We start from the raw sequence: 17326 nt of genomic DNA on the forward strand, positions 1-17326 counted from the left end.
ATACTTTATTAATCCTCGTGGGGAAATTGTTTCTCTGCATTTGACCCATCCTGTGTTAGGAGCAGTGGGCTGCCATTTTGAACGGCGCCCGGGGAGCAGTGTAGGGAACGGTGCCTTGCTCAGGGACACCTCGGTAGCACTTGGTCTTGCCGGGACTTGAACTGGTGACCTTCCAGTTGCCAAGCCAAGTCCCTATCGACTTCGCCACCACCGCCCCTATTATCTCTACCGTGGACATTTCTTTTTCAAATAAATAAACAATCGGTCCAATCCAAATGATCCAGGGTCCCCTAAAGCTTCCAATCAGCCCACCGGGAGAATTTTCCGGTTAAAACTGCCATTGTTGATCCTGAAAATGTCAGAAATGGATTCAGTTTCCTCAATAACCCCCAAAACCACTACAAGACTGTCCAAATCAGCCAAGCCATTTTTGAACTGGCTATAATGGCGGTACTTACTTACTTACCTCTTCATTTGAGTACATGTACTGCAAACACTGCATATCTGTTGGTGTTTTCCAATGTGGAAGAGTTGGTAGATTCTTGTGTTTTGGAGGAAATATCTTGAAAACTGTTAACGGTGATTTAAACCTGAGAGCAGGATTAGCTGAAACAAGTCAGGAAGCTTATAAAAGTTAACAGCGTTTAATTAAACAAATAATGCCATGATATACAAATGAAAATATGCGAGTGGCGTGGCTCCCCCCCTCAGGTCAGCTGATACCCGTTCGCGTGGGGTGCTGGGCGGAAGAGAGATCGATTCTCGGCTTGATTCCCCTGTTATCAACTGTAGTCTTCTCCCATTGGCCGGTCTAGATGGGGGCGGGTCCAATAAACATCCTGGCGTTTTCTGATTACATTTACAATATTCTAACGTCTGTGGTTATTTAAACATTCCCTAATAAAAGTATTGCAGTGTCAATAAGTGAGGGTTAAAGACAGTGTGTTTAGTGTCACCACGTGTCATTTCTCCTTAAATTCACTTTTTCTTAAAACACGTAATATTAGCCGAATGTTAATGCTAACCGGAAGTGACGATATTTACTGCTGGAAACCGGAAGTCATGTTCTGAACTTCCGGTTTTCAGAATTAAACAGCCCTAATTAAAACAGTGTATTTAATTTAAATTACGCCATACAAACATATATTTACATTTCTTACAAAACCAACTGAAGCTCAGTGTAGAAACGAAACCCTGAATACTCACTGAACGTTTTACAGATAGCTGCATTAAAATGAATAACTTTTGATAAACAGCTTAAAGAATATGGAGAAAAGTTGCAAAGGAGAGAATTAGCATTTCATAAGAAGTACTTCTGCTAGTCAAAAGATGATGTGAAAAGTGGGAAGTTCATGGAATAAAATCACAAAGAAAAGGGTTCTTTTTTTTATTCAAATACAAACGGTTTCTTATCTGCAAATACAGTTGATTGAGTGCAAATGTATTTTCAGGTGGCTTAGTTAAAGTCACTCCTTGTGGACTTCTGAAGTGTTTTGGTTCAGCCTTCAGTCTGTGGAGCTTTCACACAGAGAGGCTGGAAGAAGAAGAAGAAAGAAGGTCAGGAGAGAATCAGAGAAGCAGGTGAGTCCTTAGCCGCTTTCACACCGAGTACTTTGCCGCACTTAGTTCCCAGCACTTAGTTCCCAGCACTTAGTTCCCAGCACTTAGTTCCCAGCACTGAGTTCCCATGCACTTAGTTCCCAGCACTTAGTTCCCAGCACTTAGTTCCCAACACTTAGTTCCCAACACTTAGTTCCCACCACTTAGTTCCCAGCACTGAGTGCCCCCATGGAACTAAAGAGCAGATCGCGTTCACACCGGAATAAGTCCCTGAGGGAAGATTACGCAAATGAAGCCGCGACGTCACTTCTTCTTCTTCTGCTTTGGGTTTACTGGCAGGCCACTTCACGGCGTATACTGCACCCGAAGTCCCCGGCCGGAAGTCCCCGGAGTTGGGGACTGGCTTCAGTAGAAGCTGCTGGGACTCCCAGCAGCTTCTACTGAAGCCTTCAGAGTAAATCGCCAGAACGCCGACACCTCCTCATCTCCACCGCTCCCATGTTTTCTTTTGTGTTGCCATAAATTATTCTCTCTGCGTTGGTGCGCGGGGCTAATGCTAATGCTAATAATGCTAATGCCAGCAAATAAAATGGCGGCTTCACAAAACCTTTCAGAGTTTTACGGGGCGTGGTTTGCAATCCGCCCAGACAATCAGAAATTGGAACTTTTTTCTCCTCAGGAAAGTACCCCCTCTCTAGCAGGGACTGAAAAGGGGGGGAAAGTCCTCATGAACTAAGTTCTCTTTTTGGTGTGAACGCAAAATCCCAGGAACTAAACGGGAAAAGTACTCCGGTGTGAACGCGCCACTGAGAGTTTAACCCGTGACTCAAACATCACCGAGCCGAGACTTGTATCTTCTTAGTCAGAGTACAAGCTCTCATTTTGGAGAAACCTATGTCACAGTTTTTCTCAGAATTTAGAGTTTTTTTTTCAAAATCCCCAAACTCTGACTTTTTTTCAAAATGTTGACTTTTTTCTCTAAATCTCGGAATGTCAGACTTTTTTCCCAAATCAAAAAATTCTGACTTATAAAATTAATGTTGTCTTCTTGTATTTTTCTCAAATGTCTGAGCATGCAATCATACTGAAAATCTGCTAACTAGAATATGGGAAAAGGTTTTTGATGTTAAACCAAAGTATTGGACAAAGTGGCTCCAATAACACGGCTGACAATTTATCATAAAGTTGAAAATGTGACATGAAGCGAACCATGTATGGTGTCTCCTCACCTGAGAGCGCTTCTTCTCTTCTCAGTCGGTGTCCTTCTTCAGGTATTTCTTCATGATGGAAGCCACGTCTCCCGCCTCGCTGCCCTCGGCCTCCAGCCTCTCTCCCTGCGGACCATCGAGCCTCCGTCTTCTTCCTCCTCCGTCCTGAGAACTCCCCGATGACGAGGAGTCCGTTTCAGATCCCTTCCTGCTCCGGGTGGAGGGAGGCAGCTCTCCGAAGTGAACGCTCAGAGCCCTCCGTCCTCCTCGCTCAGATCCCGTCAGGCTGCTGGTGGACTTCGCTCTCCGGATGGCGGGCAGAATATCTAACGCCGCGTCTTCCCGACCCTCCATTAGCCTCCTGTTCTGGAACACCATCGGTTCTGAACCCAGGGATGCTTCCCCTCCATCTTCTGTGGAAAGACTCCCCAGCATGCACCTCCTCGGGGGTTGAGGGGAGCGCTGCTGCATGGAGGTGGTTCGGGGTCGCTGTGGTTGATCTGGATCTTCTTCTGGGATGCAAAGAGAGGGAGTTTGATGGCGGGAGGCGAGGTTTGACCCCAAAGAGGAGAGGTGAGGCAGCGACGGGACGCCGGAGAGGGAATCACTGCTGGAGTTGGAGCGAGAGAGTTTAGCTCCAGGTGTTTGAGCGTCGCTGATGGAGCGAGCGCTGATGGAGCGAGGCATTATCGGGGACGGGGGTTTGAGGATGCTGGATCGGGGCTCCTGGAGGTCACCGGGGCCGAGGGAAAGGGCGGAGGCTCGGCGTCTGAGGGTGGAGGCGGCGGTCGTTTGATAAACAGGAAGAGAGACGGCGCTTCCGGCTCCGTCGTCTGCGTCTCCGCCGGCTCTGCGTCTCCGGAGGCCGTCGAGCAGCTCTGAGAGGGCGGAGGAGGAGGGGGCCCGACTCGGAGCCCTGCTGCCCCCCCCTCCAGCCCTGCTGCCTCCAGCCCTGCTGCCCCCCAACTCAGAGCCGTCATCATCATCGGGATTCTCACAAGACCTTCACAGAGAGAGAAACACTTTTTTTTCAGAACCTTGATTTTTTTTCTTCAAATATGTTAAAATTTCATAATTCAGTTTTCTTTTCTGGAAATATCTGATTTTTTTCTCAGAATTCTGACTTTTTTTCCACACAAGACCTTCAGAGAGAGAGAGACCCTTTTTTCAGAATGTGTTGTTCAAAATGTCAGAATTGAGATTTTTTTTTCTTAGCATCTCAAAATGTGGATATTTTTGTTTAAATCTCACTTTTTTTCAAAATCTAAAAATGCTGACTTTCGCAATCTAGCAATTCTGACTTTTTTTTCTTCTCAGAATTCTGACTTTTTCTTCTAAATCTCAAAATTATGCATTTTTTCAAAATTATGCATTTTTTCAAAATTATGACTTTTTAAAACTTTTTTAAAATTATGACTTTTTTTGGAATTCTGACTTTGGTGTGTGTGCACAAATACAGCAAATTATCTCAAATGAATCGTACAGATAATAAAAATATTAACCGATTGTTTTCTTGCTGCAACCCTTAACAAATTAAAATGAACAAGCTTACCTGAAGCTGTTGGTGCTCATGGTGTCGGCCAAAGACTGGCGCCCCCCCTGGCTGCTGATGGTACTGCTGCCGTTGGGAGACCCCGCCCCACGGGACCCCCCTCTGGGAACTCCTAACCAATGACGGATCCCCTCTCCAACGTCCTCTGTCCCGACGCTAGAGACCGAGTCGCTGCAGAGAGGAATCACACTTTATCACAACGGAGAGTCTGCACCATTTGCTTCACAACGCGCATGCAGGCTCTTCCATTCTGCAGACAAACGGTCAACGACTTCATGAACGTTAATTATAAGCTATTTGTTGTTCTATACATGTTTTATGCACCCTCTCGATTCATTTCAAAACATTCAAATGGCCAAACTTGAGGCTTTGAAACCGTAGTTCACGACCAATATGTGTTGAGGCCATACTGCAGTTTGAGTTGAATTCTGAGAAATTAAAGAATTTTTCAGAAATCTCACAATTTTTACTTTTTCACCCCAAAATCTCCAAATGTTGAAAAAATTCACAATTGTGACATTTCTTTTACGGATTCTGACTTTTATCTCAAAATAGTTCAACAACCAACATGTGTTGTTTTCTTTCTGTCAGAGGCCATACTGCCGTTTCAGTCGCAGTTGAATCATCAAGTTTGTCTTCTCCTTTCCATGCTCTTGCATTATTTCCCAGCCAAAATAATAATAATAACAATAATAACAATACCATCTGGGAGAAGCTTTGTATTCCCATTAAGCATTAAGCATTAAGCATTAAGCATGTCAAAGCCACGAGGATAAAACCAACCAGTTAGTAGAATAAATAATAGGTTGAAGACGCTATCGCTAATGCTAACCATCTACTCACAAATCTGAGCTGGCGACACACAGGATTGCAGACGTGCCAATACTCATGCCATCATTATAGAAATATGCTCTATAATTAATATCAATGAATGCTACTTTCCTCATCACCTAGGCAACCATTGATTTCCATTCATTGACTTTTATATCAGCATAAAGACACTTATATATATTAGCATGTACGAAATATATTATAGCACATTGTTATTCACATTTTTAACCATTTCTTATGCCTTTGAATTAGAAAGCATTTTTTTAAAACATCGATTTAGGATTCTTAAGTTATTTTAGGAGTAAAATGCTTTGGTGCAAGAACTGAGAGTAACCATGCACATAGCCGTTTTCACCAGAGTCACTTTAAAGGATAATTACGGACATTATAGTCCAATTATCGTAGTGTTGGCCATCTTTCCATTTCTTTAGATAATTATAACATGTTGGGGTTTAATTTGATTATAAATGATAAAAATTATGGCCAAAACTACAAATAGACCAGAATTATCCTTCTTTTTAATGTAAAATTCAGCGTTATCATAATGAGACGTTTAAACGATGACACTTCAAGGCCTGATGCAATGTCCAACACACACACACACACACACACACACACACACACACACACCACACACACACACACACACACACACACACACACACACACACACACACACACACACACACACACACACACACACCACACACACACACACACACACACACACACACACACACACACACACACACACACACACACACACACACACACACACACACACACACACACACACACACACACACACACACACACACACACACTCAGGGTCTTACAGGTCTTTCTTTTGACCCAAGGACGTCACAGCAGTTCTCACACTGGAGTGAAGGGCAGAGCGGTGACAGGGTGAGTTTACAGAAACAGAAATGATCATGTTTGAGGAGGAAGATGTTTACTTTAAAGTTACCTCTCAGAGTCGCTCTCGTCGCTCGACTCCACTTCCTCCAGCGCCGCCTGAAGGTCAACGATGCGACGGATCGATGTTTCAAGGTCGGCTTGTAATGCCTGTCTGACGGCGCTCAGCTCCTCCACCTGCATCTCCTGCAAAACACACATGAGAACTCTTTAAAGTAGAGACACTACATACTGATATACACCTGATCATCAGCAGGAGAGGACTCTTTAAAGTAGAGACACTACATACTGATATACACCTGAACATCAGCAGGAGAGGACTCTTTAAAGTAGAGACACTACATACTGATATACACCTGAACATCATCAGGAGAGGACTCTTTAAAGTAGAGACACTACATACTGATATACACCTGAACATCAGCAGGAGAGGACTCTTTAAAGTAGAGACACTTCATACTGATATACACCTGAACATCTGCAGGAGAGGACTCTTTAAAGTAGAGACACTACATACTGATATACACCTGAACATCAGCAGGAGAGGACTCTTTAAAGTAGAGACACTACATACTGATATACACCTGAACATCAGCAGGAGAGGACTCTTTAAAGTAGAGACACTACATACTGATATACACCTGAACATCAGCAGGAGAGGACTCTTTAAAGTAGAGACACTACATACTGATATACACCTGAACATCATCAGGAGAGGACTCTTTAAAGTAGAGACACTACATACTGATATACACCTGAACATCAGCAGGAGAGGACTCTTTAAAGTAGAGACACTTCATACTGATATACACCTGAACATCTGCAGGAGAGGACTCTTTAAGTAGAGACACTACATACTGATATACACCTGAACATCAGCAGGAGAGGACTCTTTAAAGTAGAGACACTACATACTGATATACACCTGAACATCAGCAGGAGAGGACTCTTTAAAGTAGAGACACTACATACTGATATACACCTGAACATCAGCAGGAGAGGACTCTTTAAAGTAGAGACACTACATACTGATATACACCTGAACATCAGCAGGAGAGGACTCTTTAAAGTAGAGACACTACATACTGATATACACCTGAACATCATCAGGAGAGGACTCTTTAAAGTAGAGACACTACATACTGATATACACCTGAACATCAGCAGGAGAGGACTCTTTAAAGTAGAGACACTACATACTGATATACACCTGAACATCTGCAGGAGAGGACTCTTTAAAGTAGAGACACTACATACTGATATACACCTGAACATCAGCAGGAGAGGACTCTTTAAAGTAGAGACACTACATACTGATATACACCTGAACATCAGCAGGAGAGGACTCTTTAAAGTAGAGACACTACATACTGATATACACCTGAACATCAGCAGGAGAGGACTCTTTAAAGTAGAGACACTACATACTGATATACACCTGAACATCAGCAGGAGAGGACTCTTTAAAGTAGAGACACTACATACTGATATACACCTGAACATCAGCAGGAGAGGACTCTTTAAAGTAGAGACACTACATACTGATATACACCTGAACATCAGCAGGAGAGGACTCTTTAAAGTAGAGACACTACATACTGATATACACCTGAACATCAGCAGGAGAGGACTCTTTAAAGTAGAGACACTATATACTGATATACACCTGAACATCAGCAGGAGAGGACTCTTTAAAGTAGAGACACTACATACTGATATACACCTGAACATCAGCAGGAGAGGACTCTTTAAAGTAGAGACACTACATACTGATATACACCTGAACATCAGCAGGAGAGGACTCTTTAAAGTAGAGACACTATATACTGATATACACCTGAACATCAGCAGGAGAGGACTCTTTAAAGTAGAGACACTACATACTGATATACACCTGAACATCAGCAGGAGAGGACTCTTTAAAGTAGAGACACTACATACTGATATACACCTGAACATCAGCAGGAGAGGACTCTTTAAAGTAGAGACACTACATACTGATATACACCTGAACATCAGCAGGAGAGGACTCTTTAAAGTAGAGACACTACATACTGATATACACCTGAACATCAGCAGGAGAGGACTCTTTAAAGTAGAGACACTATATACTGATATACACCTGAACATCAGCAGGAGAGGACTCTTTAAAGTAGAGACACTACATACTGATATACACCTGAACATCAGCAGGAGAGGACTCTTTAAAGTAGAGACACTATATACTGATATACACCTGAACATCAGCAGGAGAGGACTCTTTAAAGTAGAGGACACTACATACTGATATACACCTGAACATTCAGCAGGAGAGGACTCTTTAAGTAGAGACACTACATACTGATATACACCTGAACATCAGCAGGAGAGGACTCTTTAAAGTAGAGACACTATATACTGATATACACCTGAACATCAGCAGGAGAGGACTCTTTAAAGTAGAGACACTACATACTGATATACACCTGAACATCAGCAGGAGAGGACTCTTTAAAGTAGAGACACTACATACTGATATACACCTGAACATCAGCAGGAGAGGACTCTTTAAAGTAGAGACACTACATACTGATATACACCTGAACATCAGCAGGAGAGGACTCTTTAAAGTAGAGACACTACATACTGATATACACCTGAAACATCAGCAGGAGAGGACTCTTTAAAGTAGAGACACTATATACTGATATACACCTGAACATCAGCAGGAGAGGACTCTTTAAAGTAGAGACACTACATACTGATATACACCTGAACAATCAGCAGGAGAGGACTCTTTTAAAGAGAGACACTATATACTGATATACACCTGAACATCAGCAGGAGAGGACTCTTTAAAGTAGAGACACTACATACTGATATACACCTGAACATCAGCAGGAGAGGACTCTTTAAAGTAGAGACACTACATACTGATATACACCTGAACATCAGCAGGAGAGGACTCTTTAAGTAGAGACACTATATACTGATATACACCTGAACATCAGCAGGAGAGGACTCTTTTAAAGTAGAGACACTACATACTGATATACACCTGAACATCAGCAGGAGAGGACTCTTTAAAGTAGAGACACTACATACTGATATACACCTGAACATCAGCAGGAGAGGAACTCTTTAAACGTAGAGCACACTACATACTGATATACACCTGAACATCAGCAGGAGAGAGGACTCTTTAAAGTAGAGGACACTACATACTGATAACACCTGAACATCAGCAGAGAGGACTCTTTAAAGTAGAGGACACTACGATACTGATATACACCTGAACATCAGCAGGAGAGGACTCTTTAAAGTAGAGACACTAACCTACTGATATACCCTGAACATCAGCAGGAGAGGACTCTTTAAGTAGAGACACTACATACTGATTATACACCTGAACATCAGCAGGAGAGGACTCTTTAAAGTAGAGACACTACATACTGATATACACCTGAACATCAGCAGGAGAGGACTCTTTAAGTAGAGACACTACATACTGATATACACCTGAACATCAGCAGGAGAGGACTCTTTAAAGTAGAGACACTACATACCTGATATACACCTGAACATCAGCAGGAGAGGACTCTTTAAAGTAGAGACACTACATACTGATATACACCCTGAACATCAGCAGGAGAGGACTCTTTAAAGTAGAGACACTAATACTGATATACACCTGAACATCAGCAGGAGAGGACTCTTTAAAGTAGAGACACTACATACTGATATACACCTGAACATCAGCAGGAGAGGACTCTTTAAAGTAGAGACACTACATACTGATATACACCTGAACATCAGCAGGAGAGGACTCTTTAAAGTAGAGACACTACATACTGATATACACCTGAACATCAGCAGGAGAGGACTCTTTAAAGTAGAGACACTACATACTGATATACACCTGAACATCAGCAGGAGAGGACTCTTTAAAGTAGAGACACTACATACTGATATACACCTGAACATCAGCAGGAGAGGACTCTTTAAAGTAGAGACACTACATACTGATATACACCTGAACATCAGCAGGAGAGGACTCTTTAAAGTAGAGACACTACATACTGATATACACCTGAACATCAGCAGGAGAGGACTCTTTAAAGTAGAGACACTACATACTGATATACACCTGAACATCAGCAGGAGAGGACTCTTTAAAGTAGAGACACTACCATACTGATATACACCTGAACAGCAGCAGGAGAGGACTCTTTAAAGTAGAGACACTATATACTGATATACACCTGAACATCAGCAGGAGAGGACTCTTTAAAGTAGAGACACTACATACTGATATACACCTGAACATCAGCAGGAGAGGGACTCTTTTAAAGTAGAGACACTACATTACTGATATACACCTGAACATCAGCAGGAGAGGACTCTTTAAAGTAGAGACACTACATACTGATTATACACCTGAACATCAGCAGGAGAGGACTCTTTAAAGTAGAGACACTACATACTGATATACACCTGAACATCAGCAGGAGAGGACTCTTTAAAGTAGAGACACTACTATACTGATATACACCTGAACATCAGCAGGAGAGAGGACTCTTTAAAGTAGAGACACTACATACTGATATACACCTGAACATCAGCAGGAGAGGACTCTTTAAAGTAGAGACACTACATACTGATATACACCTGAACACTCAGCACGAGCAGGACTCCTTTATTAAGTAGAGCACACTACATACTGATATACACCTGAACATCAGCATGGAGAGGACTCCTTTAAAGTAGAGACAAATAATACTGATATACACTGAACTCAGCAGGGAGGACTCTTTAAGTAGAGACACTACATACTTTTTGATTATACACCTGAAACTCCGCAGGAGAGGAACATGTCCTCTTTAATCCCTGTTGTAACATTTTATGTGTGTGTTTACAAACTGTACCTACACTCGTGTTCCTTTAAAAGGTATGTTGTTGTACCGCTCACCTCCATGAGGCCAGATGGGTGTTCATTCCCCGAAAACCTGTAAAGACCACGCGGCCCACATCTGCCAGCAAATTACCGTCCTCCACCCTATATAACCTCATCAGTCAAAACACGAGTCCAATGGCATGTCCTCACACACACACCACACAACACACACACACTACTCCACACACACACAACACACACACACACAACACACCACCACACACACACACACACACACACACACACACACACACACACACACCACACACACACACACACACACACACACACACACACACACACACACACACCACACACACACACACACACACACACACACACACACACACACACACACACACACACACACACACACACACACACACACACACACACACACACACACATAGCCAACGGCATCTAGCCTTTCAAAGTTATTGGCTTGTTGGCTTTGAGGAGACGGGTGTGGGTGCAGCGGTTGTCATAGAGACACATAACCAATTATGAATGTGTGTGTTTGTGTGTGTGTGTGTGTGTGTGTGTGTGTGTGTGTGTCCATAACCTTGAAGAGACAATGACGATTAATCACAGTCAGAGAGAGAAAGCAGGATGAGCGAGATATGACGTTAAGAGGTGGGCGGAGGAGGAGTGTGTGAACATGTGTGTGTGTATGAATATGTCTATTCATGCAGCAGGCTGTGTGTGTGTGTGTGTGTGTGTGTGTGTGTGTGTTTCTTTGTGCTAATAACTGAATAATTGTTGAGGCTCCTTCTCGTTTGCTCAGAGGTCACGGGTAAATCTGCTCTGAGGAGGAAACTCTGAGGGTAACCAGCAGAATGCTTCTTTCTATTTTGTACTTTTTGGATATAATGGAGTCCTTTCTTTTTAAATTAATATTATTCTTTTTATTAACGATAGAAATAAGACCTAAAATATCTCCAAATAATACAAAAGAAGCATCAATATGAGGCTCAAATGATACAGTTAAAGCTGTGCCTTCTTAGAGTTCACATATATTTCATTGAATGTACTGATTGTCTATTAATTAAACATAAACGCGACATTCATGACCCATAACTGACCTTAGTGATACCAAAGTTAGCATTGAAAGAAGATCATATCACATTTATTAAAGGTACATATGTATGTTTGAATCTAGGCGCTCATCAGCTCATTTACAGAGTGGATCTTTACAGTCTATTTTCTGACCAAATCCTGTTGAACTTAAACGTGATTTCTGCAATAAGCTTCTCAAACAGCTCGGCGTCTCAGAGAAGACGTTTTGAAGGTATTACAGTGTGTAACGTGTGCAGACGGCCTGTGTCTCTGATCAAACATGTGCAGGAGTGGAAGTGATGTTTGGTAATGTTGCAGATAACGCAGCAGCTGTTGTTCGCTCACAGCCTGGAGGAAGTGTGTGTGTGCTCTTTAATGCACACACACACACACACACGTTGATATGTAAACCGTCTCACAGCCTGATGTGATGCAGCACTGCCTGCAGGGTTTATATTTATCAGGAGGACGAGGTGATGTCTGCAGAAATCTCCCAACAATGATCTCTATCTCTGTGCAAAGACCATGCTAACTGTTCCATCTGTTTCCAGTGTTTGTGCTAAGCTAAGCTAAGCTAACCACACTTCTATATTTGCATTCATACATAGTGGTTTCAATCTTCTCCTCATGTTCTCTGCAAAGGTATTTTTCTGATGCTATTCACGCATTTATTCAACTTAAACTAAAAGTTGTTTAAATGACAGTATCTTGTCTTTCCCTCCAGCAAGAGGGATCCAGATTTCTAAAGTGTTTGAGTTAATCATTTAGTTAACCTGTTAAGCCTGTTTTTCAGGTCTCAGGCTCCAAAGTGCCATTCCCAGAACAAATGACCATACCTTCTCTTCTAAAAAGGTTACAGTGATAATCCTTTTTCTCAAAGCAAGGTTACACCTGTGAGTTGGATGTAGAGGAGTCAGAATCAATATAGATGTTTTTATTTTAAAGTAAATTCAGATTGAACACAGTAAATAAATGTAAATTATTGTGTCCGTCCAAAAGAAACCATGATTTATAGTGAAAACCACCCTTGAATGATGGTAAGGTAGACTAAAAGCTTTAGGAATCCAAACTATAACATATAATAAGTACCCTGTATCAAGATTGATGCAAAACAAGTGACCTTTGACCTTTTTAGAGAGATTTCGAAAGAAAAAAAAACACCTCTGGGGTCATTTGGGTGCATTTTCCATATCTCTGGCCCCCACCGGTCGATTTTGATGATTGACATCTCTTTCTAACCGTTAGAGCCAATAGAATCGAGGGGAGGTTCCTAAAATCCATCTAAACATTACCCATTGGTCAATGAGTGATGCGTAGCCAGAATGCCCAAAACCGGAAGCTGTCACTCTCGTAGCAGCTAATATGAAATCTCCGTTATTGACATAAATATGAAGATGGATTATCAGTAATCATTTCAGACACATTGGATTAACCTGTGGATTAACCAGTGGATTAACCTGTGGATTAACCTGTGGATTAACCTGTGGATTAACCTGTGGATTAACCTGTGGATTAACCAGTGGATTAACCTGTGGATTAACCTGTGGATTAACCTGTGGATTAACCTGTGGATTAACCTGTGGATTAACCTGTGGATTAACCTGTGGATTAACCTATGGATTAACCTATGGATTAACCTGTGGATTAACCTGTGGATTAACCTGTGGATTAACCTGTGGATTAACCTGTGGATTAACCTGTGGATTAACCTGTGGATTAACCTGTGGATTAACCTATGGATTAACCTATGGATTAACCTGTGGATTAACCTATGGATTAACCTGTGGATTAACCTGTGGATTAACCTATGGATTAACCTGTGGATTAACCAGTGGATTAACCTGTGGATTAACCTGTGGATTAACCTATGGATTAACCTGTGGATTAACCAGTGGATTAACCTGTGGATTAACCAGTGGATTAACCTGTGGATTAACCTATGGATTAACCTGTGGATTAACCTGTGGATTAACCTGTGGATTAACCTATGGATTAACCTGTGGATTAACCAGTGGATTAACCTGTGGATTAACCAGTGGATTAACCTGTGGATTAACCCTGGTGGGTTAACCACCTGTGGATTAACCTGTGGGATTAACCTGTGGATTAAACCTTGTGGATTAACCTATGGATTAAACCTGTGGATTAACCTGTGGATTAACCCACCTGTAGTGATTAACCTGTGGATTAACCAGTGGATTAACTGTGGGATTAACCTGTGGATTAACCTGTGGATTAACCTGTGGATTAACCTGTGGATTAACCTGTGGATTAACCTGTGGATTAACCTGTGGATTAACCTGTGGATTAACCTGTGGATTAACCTGTGGATTAACCTGTGGATTAACCTGTGGATTAACCAGTGGATTAACCTGTGGATTAACCTGTGGATTAACCTGTGGATTAACCTGTGGATTAACCTGTGGATTAACCTGTGGATTAACCTGTGGATTAACCAGTGGATTAACCTGTGGATTAACCTGTGGATTAACCTGTGGATTAACCTGTGGATTAAACCTGTGGATTAAACCTATGGATTAACCTGTGGATTAACCTGTGGGTTAACCTGTGGATTAACCTGTGGATTAAACCTGGGATTAACCTGTGGATTAACCTGTGGATTAACCTATGGATTAACCTGTGGATTAACCTATGGATTAACCTGTGGATTAACCTATGGATTAACCTGTGGATTAACCTGTGGATTAACCTGTGGATTAACCTATGGATTAACCTGTGGATTAACCAGTGGATTAAACTGTGGATTAACCTGTGGATTAACCTATGGATTAACCTATGGATTAACCAGTGGATTAACCTATGGATTAACCTGTGGATTAACCTGTGGATTAACCTGTGGATTAACCTATGGATTAACCTGTGGATTAACCTGTGGATTAACCTATGGATTAACCTGTGGATTAACCTATGGATTAACCTGTGGATTAACCTGTGGGTTAACCTGTGGATTAACCTGTGGATTAACCTGTGGATTAACCTGTGGATTAACCTGTGGATTAACCTATGGATTAACCTGTGGATTAACCTATGGATTAACCTGTGGATTAACCTATGGATTAACCTGTGGATTAACCTGTGGATTAACCTGTGGGATTAAACCTGTGGATTAACCTGTGGATTAACCTGTGGATTAACCTGTGGATTAACCTGTGGATTAACCTATGGATTAACCGGTGGATTAACCTATGGATTACCTATGGAATGAATTTAACCTGTGGATTAACCTGTGGATTAACCTGTGGATTAACCTGTGGATTAACCTATGGATTAACCTGTGGATTAACCAGTGGATTAACCTGTGGATTAACCTGTGGATTAACCTGTGGATTAACCTGTGGATTAACCTGTGGATTAACCTATGGATTAACCTATGGATTAACCTGTGGATTAACCTGTGGATTAACCTGTGGATTAACCTGTGGATTAACCAGTGGATTAACCTGTGGATAAACCTGTGGATTAACCTGTGGATTAACCTGTGGATTAACCTGTGGGATTAACCTGTGGATTAACCTGTGGATTAACCTGTGGATTAACCTATGGATTAACCTATGGATTAACCTGTGGATTAACCTGTGGATTAACCTGTGGATTAACCTGTGGATTAACCTGTGGATTAACCAGTGGATTAACCTGTGGATTAACCTGTGGATTAACCTATGGATTAACCTGTGGATTAACCTGTGGATTAACCAGTGGATTAACCTGTGGATTAACCTGTGGATTAACCTATGGATTAACCTGTGGATTAACCTGTGGATTAACCTGTGGATTAACCTATGGATTAACCTATGGATTAACCTGTGGATTAACCTGTGGATTAACCAGTGGATTAACCTGTGGATAAACCTGTGGATTAACCTGTGGATTAACCTGTGGGTTAACCTGTGGATTAACCTATGGATTAACCTGTGGATTAACCTGTGGATTAACCTATGGATTAACCTGTGGATTAACCTGTGGATTAACCTATGGATTAACCTGTGGATTAACCTGTGGATTAACCTGTGGATTAACCTATGGATTAACCTGTGGATTAACCTGTGGATTAACCTGTGGATTAACCTGTGGATTAACCTATGGATTAACCTATGGATTAACCTATGGATTAACCTATGGATTAACCTATGGATTAACCTGTGGATTAACCTATGGATTAACCTATGGATTAACCTATGGATTAACCTATGGATTAACCTATGGATTAACCTTCAGCAGCGTTTTTATCGTTTTCATGCCATTGAACACGACTTTTGATCAGAACAACAGCCAGCTAAGGTAAGACAATGTCCCGTGTTTGCTCCGTAAAGCTCCGTGTTGTGATGTCTGGTTTTGCTTCCCCTGTCGCAAGTTCTGATCGCTCAGTGATGATACTAATACCCCTATAATCTGTGTAATCTCATTTTGCTAATCGATATCTTGTCTGTGCAGATCCGATATGTAATAAGGGTATTTATACCTAGAGTTCTGTGCTCTAGGTATACAAAGTGTGTTAGCATTGTTTCGCTCAGGGCTCATTTAGACGCTTCTTGTGAGACTTGTGTTTTGTTTCAGTAAAAATGGTTGATATCGTCAGTTAGCTGAGTTTCTTCCCGTTAAGTGGGTATGACACATTAATAGGTTTTTAAATGTTAAGAAGCCCTGAGACACAGTTTTGTGAAAACAAGGGGGCGGGGGCCTCCGGGTTGAACAGGTTAATCATGCATGTTGCAGCCTGTTTTCCCCATGATGAGTGTGAAGGTTTCAGGTGTGTGTTGTGTAGTGTTTGTGTGATGTAGTGTGTGTGTGTTGTGTAGTGTTTGTGTGATGTAGTGTGTGTGTGTGTTGTGTAGTGTGTGTGTGATGTAGTGTAACGTTGTGTGTGTGTGTACCAGCTCCATGCGCCTGCGGCTGCTGCCCTGCTCTCTCTGGACCAGATCCTCCGCCTCCACCCTCATGTCCTGCAAACGCTGCTGGTAGTATTTGGCGTTTTCTCGTTCCCTCGCCTCGGCCTCGGCGCTCTGCTCCAGTTCTTCCCCTAAACGCACCACGCTGTCCCTCAAACGCAACACCAGCACCTGAACAGTTCAATTAAAAACACAGCTTTAGAGTCAAATCTACTCCTTAGACATGTATTCATTAGGACAAACCCCTTGAGATCCACCATCTCCTTTTCAAGGGGTCCCGACAAAAGTAACGTCTTACGGACATACATGAACAAAATAACAGAAAGCAAAGCATGACAAACAACATATGGTATGTATCCATCTC

General features: G+C 42.0%; 1 protein-coding gene across 1 annotated transcript in view; it reads right to left on the reverse strand.

The window, feature by feature from the left end:
* Nucleotides 1–1371: 1371 nt before the first annotated feature.
* LOC117534949 (unconventional myosin-XVIIIb) overlaps nt 1372–17326 on the reverse strand; it is a gene marked incomplete at its 5' end in the record, with an annotated part of 33224 nt that continues 17269 nt past the window's right edge. Inside the window, 6 exon segments of the mRNA XM_034199228.1 lie at nt 1372–1534; nt 2790–3771; nt 4321–4491; nt 5988–6029; nt 6119–6252; nt 16948–17133. Coding sequence (XP_034055119.1) covers nt 2811–3771; nt 4321–4491; nt 5988–6029; nt 6119–6252; nt 16948–17133 — 1494 coding nt within the window.

The sequence above is a fragment of the Gymnodraco acuticeps genome, unplaced genomic scaffold (assembly GCF_902827175.1).
Source record: "Gymnodraco acuticeps unplaced genomic scaffold, fGymAcu1.1, whole genome shotgun sequence".
NCBI lineage: Eukaryota > Metazoa > Chordata > Actinopteri > Perciformes > Bathydraconidae > Gymnodraco > Gymnodraco acuticeps.